The 12,243-nt window shown below is 30.6% G+C and overlaps 1 protein-coding gene across 1 annotated transcript in view; it reads right to left on the bottom strand.

The window, feature by feature from the left end:
* Nucleotides 1-11,931, bottom strand: part of LOC108904933 (zinc finger protein 358-like) — a 248,612-nt gene extending 236,681 nt beyond the window's left edge. Inside the window, exon 1 of the mRNA XM_018707656.1 lies at nt 11,450-11,931. Within this exon, the coding sequence (XP_018563172.1) occupies nt 11,450-11,641 (192 nt within the window). The 5' untranslated portion in view covers nt 11,642-11,931. The remainder of the gene's footprint in view (nt 1-11,449) is intronic.
* Nucleotides 11,932-12,243: the final 312 nt, after the last annotated feature.

Below are 12,243 nucleotides of genomic sequence, written 5' to 3'. Positions count from 1 at the left end.
TACACTTCGAAGAATGTGGATGCAACTTGATCCCCCTCACAATACCGCTGCGGTTCGTCAGTTTTTACACGAAACTTTTCCCAACAGATGGATTGGGCCCGGGGGACCAGTGAATTCTTTTATTGGGGACTTATAAAAAGTTTATGTTACACCACCAACTACCGCGGAAGATATGTGGCACATTACAGTAGCATTTCAAGAAATTACGCCAGACATGCTGAGCAATGTTGAACAGTTTTTTAAAAACCGAATTCGTCTGTGTATGATTCAAAATTGAGGAAACTTCGAGCAATTGATGTAAATCAGCAGTCTAAGTATTCTTCTCCTTGTTGTGTTCCGAGTTTCAATTTGTTTCGTTTTGCGTTTTGTTTTGTTGTTGTTAGTGGTTTACTTTTGTTTGTCAAACCACTTTTTAAACATGCTAGTAAATATTGACACACCATATTAAAATGTCAGGCCTAGTAAAATGTGACAGAAAAATATTTTGCAAGGCCTTTCTTGACACTTTTTCGGACTTTAGAAAAGAACTTGATTTTTCTGGAAAACTGTTAAAGATAAGTATAGACAACCTTATATCAATCGAAAGGGCATTCAATTTTGCATTCATCCATGACAATTAATATGGGTCATTCCATTTGAAAAACTCGTAAGATTATTAAATGTAGGTCTCAGTATTTCCGAGTCTGAATAACATTTTATTTTGCTCACAGATGACAAGATACAGTAATTTATGCCAAAACGAACTGTGAAAATTGCAGATTGCTAACTCTTATTGTTTAGACCGAGGTTTAGACGCTACCTAGCCTCATTTAGAGAGCTGAAATGGTGATTTTTTTTAAAAACAACTGACTATCTCGAAAACGGTAAGTTTGAAACAAAATGTACATTTAATAAACTCTACCTAATATTTACCAAGGACTTCAAAAATGCAATAATATACAGGGTGCTCCATTTAAAATAACAAAGTTGTGTAACGCCCACGCGAAATGAGACACCCTGTGACGCTAAAAATATTTTCTTTACATGGCCCAGACAACTTTTATTAAAATCATTTTTTTATAAATTTGCAGTTGCAGAGTTACAGAAGAATCCCTCTTAGGTGGAACACCCTGTATAATAAAGTATTTTTATTTTATTAACTTTGTAATATAATTATTTCTTAAATAAAACAGTTTTTTTTATATATATACGATCCTTACATCTATTAAAAGAATAATTTCCTGTATCAATTCACAATACCATCTCAGTACCTAGCTAAGTAGTTATAAATTATTGAAATACAATTCAGCGTGGACTTGTTTAGACTTCCTACTTGTTTTATGATCTGTTGGCAACTCGACACAGGTAATTGAGAATCCTAAGAACTGAGAATAGAATAAAACCTATGATAATAACAGTAACAGTATCGACAAAATATTTTATTTGCCGGGCAAGTATTTTTCGTAAGTATTTATGAGAATATTATGCAACGACACTTATTCAAAACTAATGGCGTAAACTAGTCTTGGTCGAGCTAAAATAAGAAGTCGATAACGTACAATAAATAATGATCCGACATTCGAAACGAGGTGTCTCCACGGAGACTTAAAATGATGGTTGCGAGTGCAATATATTCAAATTACTGGGCGCAATAAACAAACAGCAGCCGATCGCAATTATATCTAAACTTATCGGCTGAGCCTACGCCTCGTTCATCTGTCACCGCGGCCATTGGTATCGGTAAATTTGTAAAAATTTATTATCACTGAATATATTAAGGTAGTAACAGGCGGTGTACACGCATACGGATATTATAACTTTATCTTTACAGAACAAAGAGATTAACTCCTTCAACTGCTTAATGACTTCATACGGGTGTTTCCTAACGTGAGCGCATAAGCTTTTAATTGTTCGTTTATGTTTAAATCTTTGCATTTATTGTATCTAAATATTACTTAGTTACTAAATATTTACAGGATGTAACTAAAATACTTGACCAAACTTTACTCACTGATTTTGCGTCAAGAATTAATTTTAATTTATTAATTAATTTAATTATTTGAACTGTTATTAAACACCATTAGATATTACTTCCAACGGTGCAAAAAATTAAAGTAACGAAATTTTCATATTCTATAAATTTCTCATTTAAATTAATGAAAAAAAGTTTTTCTTGCAAATCTAAAAGGTATATTTGAAAATTTCCTAAAATAAAGAATCACCTTTTGGTGAAGGTTTATTCTGTAAAGTTAGTAATATTTCAACTCGATAGTATAGTTCTTCCGAAGTCAATTGAACATGCATAAAAAAACCGAGCAATCAAATTTAATGAATTTCATGGGCGTCCCTAAAAAAGTTTTCTGCTAAAAGTAGAAAATTATAATAATTTGTATATAATGTGTAGAAAATTTCTATTAGGTATATGTTCATTTGACCAACAACATATTTTAATTATTTATGTCCTCAAACAATTTTATTATATTGATGGTAAATTTCGTTTTGTTCCATTTCAAAAGGTACTCCAAAATGCCATGTTGTAATAATATTTGTAAACCAAATATCCCTCTTATTATTCCCTTTCGCAATTGTAATATGAATGATTAATAGAAGGGTGCCTATAATAAATTAAAATTATCTGAATCACACCAAATTCCGCATTGCCGCACTGCACTGCTAGGCAACAAGTCGACAACTGAATTTTATAACGCAATGGACCAGAAAAACAGTGCGCATTGCTCTTCCACGGGCATTCTTCAAGTGAGCGTATACATTTCTACCACCTGCACTTTTCGTTCGACCAGATCTGTATATGGGTATGGCTAAATAAATGTGGGAACAAGTTTTTCAAATATTTCAATGGCGAGTTGCTGCTTAGCGACGAGCCTGGTACATACCTTGAAGATATTGGTTCTTCAATTGACTTTGGAAAAACTTTATCACAGACAAAATAGCTATCGCCACGTTATATGGTCCGTGGTAATATTCCAGTTAATCTCACATGAAGTGGCCAGGAAATTTTACTCTATTTTGGAAAATTGTCAGTATTTTTGTATGCTTTAGGCAATTTAAATAATTTATGTGAAAATAATTAAACATTTATTAATTTAATAGATAACAAAATTACACCAAGTTGTAATAGAAAAATTACTAAATCCTTTTCCTCTCGTTGTATATGGTATGACATTTTGCCATTGATCTCAAAAACAGTGAATTTTAACGTCACGCAGCAAAAACATATTTTTGTAAACTCTACTATCTATAACCGTGTAATTTGAGATTTGTTTAAAAAAAATACGAACAAAAATTGTAAATCTACTGTCATATGTAAAGAAAAACTGTGCGTGCATATATTTATAGACAATGGAATAGTAATGCTGCATATGAAATTTGAACGAAAACAACTCTTCAGCAAAGCATGTTTTTTTTAAACCTTACATCCTGTATCTAGAAATAAGTTTATAGGAACTTTTTTCTTAAATTTTTGACATAGGATCTCCATTAAAGTTCGAGTCACACCATATATATTATAGTCAGAAAAATTAGGTTTTGATAGAGTTCAATAGGAATTCTAAATTATTCATATCCCTTTATTTATGTTATTGTCATCAAGGATATAAAGAGTATCCCAAAATTCACGCAGGAAGTAATTTTGATAGACAACACAGAACTTTAAAAATTGTAAATTTTTTATTGATTCATAAGTATACAGTACCGTGTTATTTATGTAGCATATCAGGTAAATTGCCTCTACGGCTTATGTGCCAGCAAAGCGCTCTATTATCCAAATTTTCTGATCTCCAAAACGGGAAATTACACGACCAGGAAATGATTTATGCAGTAATTGAATTATTTCTCGGGCTGTATAGCATGTGGCACTGTCTTGTTGAAACTACATTGCAATATAAACACAAAAAACTCGATATCATGTCGTGATAGCGAAACATGTTTACAAGAGCGCCCCTTCGCTTCGGCATGACCAATTTTTGTCACATAATGTGCAGTAACTCGTTAAGTATTAGACATACCAAAAAATTTTATATGGAAAAGTTAAGAATTTGATCCTCCACAACTTTTATGAAGGTCATTTTGCTCTAAAAAAATGTTTAAGAAACCACCCCCATAGCGCAATTCGTACCAGGAGTTCGAGTGTGATCTTTTGGTTGGATACTCAGAAGGCAGTCCCCAACTCTGAAGAAATCATCCTGTTTGGATTTTTTTTTATAAAATGACATCTTTACTGAATTATTGTTCTTTCGTATAGTGATTCATTTTTAATAACACTGAACTGTCTGTCACCTGTCGCGCTGTCTATGTGTTTCGTTGACAACAATTTACAGCACAAATGTTGAAATGAAAATCCAAATCTTCCGTGAATTTTAATCTATAATCCTTAATTTACTTGAGTATGCAGTAATAAATTGAGTGTTACATTTTACACTGAAATAACATTTTCAGTGTATTCATGGCTGTAATAAATATTTAGATCAAATATGATTAAAAATTAAACAACTAACTTTTATGCAGAATTAATATCAGCAATTATTTGATACTATAATTCAATAAAAATTTATTGTGAGTTGAGAAATGACACCCTTCAAGTAAAACAAAAGCCATAGATATTAGTTTTAGTTTATTTTCTATTAAATTATTATTATTAAAGAAAACTATATACCTTGAGTGTTAAATTCAGACAACTTCATATTGAGGTATATAAATTTTTCTGAAGTAGACCCCAAATTTTATCTAAAAGCTACATTTCCTTGTATGAAAACTTACGCGCTCGCTCTATTGTGCAACTTTTGCTCTCCTTAAAGATCAGACCTTGCACGGTCCTAACCTTACTTCTTTTGATATAATTCTTATGGACGTTTTGAAAAGATAAAGATTTATAAATGACGACAAGGTTAAAGAAAAAATAAGTATATTATTTATTTGACAATTGAGGCGTTTAGTGTAAAACCACTGTTTGCTTTTGGCCGTTGGGTAGGAAGGCTTTTGAAAGAAAATTTCTGGCTATGCCCATGGTAAAATAGTTATTACATTTTGTAGAGTATTATCGTTTCTATTCCTATAACATTGCAATAAGTACATACTTTACTTATACCCGTCTTTACTATATTACGCAAGTGCATGAACTTATTTTATTTGATATCAGTGATGTTGAACAAGGTCGAAAAATTAGAAAATGAATAAACTGAAAATTAATAAAATGACGGCTCTGACCAGAGTATGTCTAAATGTTACATAGTAAAAGAAGATGTACTTGAAATAAACAAGAAAGACTTGTTATTTGAATTACTGTATAGTAGTATTTAAAATACGGATTATAATAAATAAATATATGACAAAGGATGGAGTTTTCAAGACTTTAACTTATTAGAAATTATTATTAAAACTACATAAACTAGACTGTATTCAAACCTAGGATTAGTTTATGACAAACGGAAATGATTTAATGCAAATGAATGTTTCTCTCAGTGTATAAAGAAACTCTGTGTAAAACAATTATTCAGATTTTGATATTTTTAAATGTGTCGCAGAGGAAATGCCCTCCATGTTATAGATTCAAAAATGTTAATATTGAATATTATCCTGTACCGCAATATGTCCTTTATAACAATAATTATCGGTTCTGTATACCTTATCCTGTATAACACTCATTTATAGCCGCTTAATCATATATAGATTTATCTTATAATTATATGCAACTAGATTGCGTGGTTTTTATCACTTCCTATATACAATGACTGTGTATCGGTATTTACTGAAGCAATTAATATATTCGCAAAAAAATAGATTTTATTAGCTAATTATGCAAATTTTTTCCGATTTTCCCGTATTACTAAACAAAATTCCGTGTTGCCTTCAAACAAAGGCACAAAAAAAAAGAATTACCCATGCATCTGGGTATTTTTTTACCCATTGCGCGATCTTTTTAAACTAACACTCGCATCGTAAATGACGTCTGTTGGTTATTACACAAACCAGTGTAGCATAACACAACAATTTTTGCGTCTTAATAAAATAATTAATAATTATTTGTAATATAACATTTGTTATTCAGCGGACATTCTAATTTTGCATACAATCAATATATGAACCAATTAACTTATTTATCACAAATAGTTGTAATAAGTTCTGTATTGTGAAATCATAACGCAAGACTTGCAAAATGACTCGTAATCGTGATGCTGTTACATTGATATGATTACTCATACTTCATAATTTATTGCTAGAGATTTAGTAAAACAGTAGTTTCTAGATAAGTTTAATACAACGTCAAAAATCCAATACTACCAGTCTTTTTTAGTCAAACAATGTAAAGATATAAATCAATATAAATAGTTACTCTTTCATTATTTTTTTTTCTTATTTAATTTTTTAAATATTGTGCTAATACGTAATTATTTCTTAATTGCCTACGTTTTACAAATTTTTTATCTTCATCTGGATGCGGAACAAAATTTATTCCATCGAATAGAAAATAAACTTGTTTTTATTAAGCAAAAAAATATATATTAATTTTTAATAATGCTCATGTCTGCGTGAAGTCTGCGATTATCTAATAGGACTATCTAGTAGATGCTCGTTTTTGAGATATCCTAACCTCAAAGTGAAAAAAAACGCGATTTTTACACATATTTGAGGTTATATAATATCGTTAGGTATTTTTTTACGAACCTAAGAATAGCATCTTAAAGTACAATCCTCTTCCCAAGCGAATTTTGAATGGTCCAAATATATTTTTTTTTTATCACCGAGATAATAATGATGATTTGAAGTTACCGATTCACCAAATTATACACTCAGATGCAATGTCCATGACAATGGACAAAGCGGCGCAGGTTACAGGACTCGAGGATTTAGAAAATCGGGATGTAAGAATCGGGGGTTATATCGTCGCAGGTTGCAAGGTTCGAAGGTTAAGGAAATTGCGGTTTAAGGGTCGGCGATTATAGCGTCGCAGCTATAACTGTGGATAATAGTTTTAGTATCAGTATTTTAGCGATATATGATAAAGAACTTAAAATGTGATCTTCATTGTTCTTATTAGTATTGGAAAATAAGGACAGATATACAATGTGGCTAAAGTAGATCCTGCGTAGATGATACTTCTCTCTATTTTGCGGTATAACAGAAAAAATGAAAATAAATAAGTTATTTGTCAATAATATATTGTATAATTCCACTTTAAGAATTACTGGGAAATTACATTAAATGTACGGAAAAATACACATCGATTGTATTGCAAACTTACATTATCTAGGAAGAAGATGCTGGATATTACTTTTTTCGTAGTCTCATATAATTTTCTAAATCCATTTATATAGCTTGTATTTTTATTATATGATTACACATCTCTAACAATTTCTTCGTCATTTTCAACTTCATCAGAACATCAATAAATGGCCTTTGTATTAGCTGTGTTTTGCTACCTTCGGTTTAACTTTTCAAGGCACTTTAAATTCTATATAATACCAAAAAGGGTTAAAGTTTACTAATTACAAGTAATAAACTATTGGACATGTTCAACTGTTTATTGTAAAGTGTTTGGTATGACTTTGACTTGACCTAAATTAGGTATATACTTATTTTATGTGAAAAATTTGTGAAAATTGGCTGATTGCAGTAGTGTAAAAATCGATTCAAGATATATCTAATTGCATTACGCCAAATTTGAAAATCATTTAGCAATATTTTTCATACTTTTACGGCATTTTTTTGAAGAACATTTATAGAACTTATTTTCAGCATATGTATTTTTACAGCTATACATACAATGCTGTAAATTTACCCTAGATCCCTTTTTTCGATATAATTTCATTAAAAGATTCTATAATAAAACAGGATCAGTAGATATATAGGTATACCTATGAATATGTTATGTTCTCTTAATATTTCATTATTGACTCTTATTTATCTTCATCAAAATATAGATACTGTAATCCGCAGATTTTCAGTGTAATTTTACATAAAAATTATATTATAAAATTGAATTAATATAGGTAAGTAGGTATCTGTATAGATACTATTTTATGTAATATTTCAGTACCTATTCAATAAATAAAGCTTTGTTGTTACATAATGAAATGTTAAGGTATGAAGTTTTTTTAACATCATCAAAGACTCTATATTATAATTATTAAACTCTGAAGAATGTTGAATACTTCGTGAGGTATATATTATTAATTCTTTAGATAAGTGAATAATACTTTGATGATGAAAAATTATCTGAATAATTAGATGTCATGATTATTAATTTTGGTAATAATCATATTCCATCCATATATTGCTATTAGTTCACCAAAAAGTATACTTTTTAAAGGGAGTTCTCACGTCATATTAAGACAGAATTCCTTATAATAGAAAAATAGACCATGAATGAATGAACGATATTTATGTAAATATTTTTTTTATAAGTAGGTACTCAAAAAAGCTCTTATTAAATACCTATCATAGAGTTCCAGTGTCAAGAATTGCTATTCCAACAACATATTATCAAATATATGTATCCTTTTCCGATATACGCAGGACAATTCACATTAGAGTCTAATCCCTTACCTTTTTACCTTTCAATCTAAAAAAATGAAGATCAAAATCATAGTAAATTTTGTAGCGATATCAAAGATATATATTTTTAAAATCTATTGACTGTTGCGTTTTGAATATATAAACCAAATTTGTGTTGTTTTTAAGTAAAACACCCTATATATTTGTAACTCATTTCCTCCTTTTTCTGATTGTAGTGATATAACATGTCGTATTTGCTTTCACTTTTTACACAGTATTTTGGTTTATTTACTGACCCTCCGCAATTGATCAACTAGAACCAGTACAATTTATGTTTTTCTTCTATTAAATTTAATAAACTAATCTGTAAATAGTCTATTATGAAAAAATACTTCACTGTGAAAGGTATGTCATAATAACCTAATCGTATTCTAGACAAAGAGCATTTTTTGAATAAATTTGTCTCCTATGGAGGGGTAATTTGATGATCCATAAGATCAATTTGATTTCAATAAAATTCTTTTTATGGTGGATCTTGAAAGATGAAGACATGCAAATCTAATAATTCGTAGGTACGATATAAGGGACAAAATATTGAACGAATACCAATACCATTAAGGTGGATAGCAAAGTACCTATTAAAAAACTTGTAAAGAATAAATATACAGAGTGGTCCCGAGGTAATGGGCCAAAATTCATGGGTAGATGATAGAAATCTAAAATATTATTTTAGTTTATTTCCATTTATTTCTTAATAAATGCAAATATCTACACAAAATTTTGGGGTTTGGGGTTTCTTGGGTAGAGGAATTGAAATTTGTTCACATTTTGGTTGTAGTTCATAGAGGGCGCCAGCTGCCTTTCCAACTTTTTCTACAAAAAAAAGGTACACTTTATGAAAGTAGCTGTCTCTCACCATTTCGAGATATTTGGCTTTAAAGCTTCCAATGCTAATAGTTGAAATAATTAAAATAATTTAGAAATATAAAAAACAAGGGTTTATTTAGAATGAAAAATTGTAATGAACAGTAAAATAGTAAACATTAGTAAAAATATGCTTTACAATAATGGCTCAAAATGTCCACCTCTAACTTCAATACATTTATCCACGCGTTTATTAAGAGATTGTCTTATTTTAAAGTATAAATCCTTAACGCGAAATGACTTTGCAGCATTTAAAACCGGCTGCTAAAGTTTTTCTCAGGTGTTTATAGTTTCTCCATAAACAACTGATTTCATCTAACTAGAAAAACGAAAATCTCGGCATTATATCTCACATTTATATACGAGTATACAATTTAAATTGTAAGCTAAGATGTAATTTTAATTAGGTACGAATAATACTTAATAGAAATTAGCGTACAAGTGACAGTAATAAGACAAGTGGAAAACGTCAATTATTTGATTTTCGTCAAAATCCTACTTAAGAAACTTTACCGCTAAATTAATAATACCTGTAGGTACCTACTTAATTGTAATTTAATGCAACAGCATGGGAAGTTTAAAAGGCAAATATTTCGAAAACGGTGCGAGATAGCTACTTTCATAAAGTATACCATATTTGTATATAAAAAGTTGGAAAATAAAAATGTAATACCAAAGTTGAGATACCTTAAACTACAAAAAAGATATGTCACATTCAATCTACTGCAGCTAGCGCCCTCTATGAACTTTAATCAAAATGTGAATAGATTTCAAATCCTCTACCCAAAGAACTCCAAAGCCCAAAATTTTGTGAGGATATTTGCATTTGTGAAGAAATAAATGGAAATAATATTTTTCATTTAATACCCTGTATCTCATTAACTATCAACTTTTGGACTAAGGTAAGTTTGGCTAAATCGTAATATTTTTGCTCGGGGAATCCCATGAATTTTGGCCCATTACCTCGGGACCACCCTGTATATGTCTGTTATCTAGAATTGAGTGAGGGGTGAAGGTATTATAAAACAACTTTCATATTAAGATATTTTTTCTTAACAGACAATTTTAAAATTTCTTTAGTATATTTAACAGTGAAAGACATCCTGGCAATTTGGATCAGAATCAGTAAATAAATTGAAATTATTAAACAAACTTTTAACACAAAAATATAGCATGTTGAAATCCGAAAAAGAGAGGAATTGAAAAAACGACAAGTATATCGGGTGTTGCATTAAAAAAAAATAAAAGTTATATTTCTTCGAAGTACAATAGTTAACTGTTTTTTTTTAATATTTCTTTAAAATTGCAACAAAATGTCCTAAAACCATTTTCTCTTATATAGAAAGGTAAAAATAATAATGGGAGTAGAATATTATGACCCTGTCCTTACGGTTATTATACATATCTACTCGTGTTTTGTATTTTACATTTGTCATTAGATTAGATATAGGTACATGACATTATGACATTTACACTTAAATATCTGTATTAAGTCGGTGAACAAACAAAAATATATTAAGAACAAAATATATACCCATATACTTAAACCTCTTGCACTAGTACCCAAGAGCATTTTCACTGTTCTTTTGATGTTAATAATTCAATTTTTTTATTTTTAAGAAAATTATATCACAAACAGTTATTCTGAATGTTTGATAATAATCAATTAAGTGAAATTAACTGACATCATAAAACAAGGCGAATATCAATGGCTTCTCAGATATATTCTGACATTTTTCTAGCATTTTCTTTTAACTTACCTCATTTGGGTTTTACTATAATGTTCTATGAAAATTGTTTAAATACATGATAATGCAAATATCAGTTTTTCGCTATATTCTATGAAAATTGTTTAAACATGTAATAATGCAAATATTAGATTTTCGCGACTACGAGTTATTTTGCTTTAGTTTTCTAAAAACTGGGTATAATAATTTCACGAATAAATTGAACCAAAACAACAATTTTTCTTCAAACACTTTTTAATTTCATACTTCGGTAGTTCATGGACCTGATTAGAAAGATAAGTACTTACATCGTCATCGTCGAGCTGCCCATAGACGTCGAGTTTGTCGATGCGAATAGTCCCTTGGAAAGGATAACACAAGGACCCTTGAGCGATCGTCGTATTGGACCAAACTGAAACCTCCGGCTCGCGCCTGTTACCCAATCCTGCATTCCGCACGCACAAACTAAACTCCTGAGGGATCAAGACACAGGTCTCCATCTTAGCTCGTGTCCTTAACACATACTATATCTCTCATAAACACAACAAAAGTACTTGGTAATAAGTGCGTATAACTGGTGCTCTTAAATCAACAGTACATAAATTAACGTTTTAGCAATAACTGTAACTAAATATAAAATGTCCTCAATGTATTTAAAAAGTCATATAAAGTTTTCAAAATAAGTTCTCGGTTCGGACGGGGGGGCTGAATTTTCTGTTTATCTCGGGGGGTATCGCGCACGCGGTGTCTTATTATTATTTTCGCGGTGATCTAGTGACCGTAGCCTTGCTTGAATGGCACTGAACTAGGCACTAACATTGACCCTCACATCTTACCTCTACCTATAAGTCCCCACCCTCATAAACACGTGGTTCGCACAGGTAGAACGGTCTCTTTCCAACGAACAGGTGCTTGAGGAACAGAGATCGATGTATATCACGAAATTACGGCGGACTCCAAGACGGTTACATACTGGACGTGACGGTTGCGCGGCCAACTGAAATTTCGGCTTAGAGATACTGCTGTTCGGTGTAATTTTTATAAATGTACCCTCGGGGGGTTCGAAAATGGGTAGTAATGAGTACCTGCAAAATGCAACATC

This window comes from Anoplophora glabripennis, unplaced genomic scaffold (genome assembly GCF_000390285.2).
Source record: "Anoplophora glabripennis isolate ALB-LARVAE unplaced genomic scaffold, Agla_2.0 scaffold109, whole genome shotgun sequence".
NCBI lineage: Eukaryota > Metazoa > Arthropoda > Insecta > Coleoptera > Cerambycidae > Anoplophora > Anoplophora glabripennis.
The sequence above is the reverse complement of the archived record's forward strand: the minus strand, read 5'-3'. Positions and strand labels throughout refer to the sequence as shown.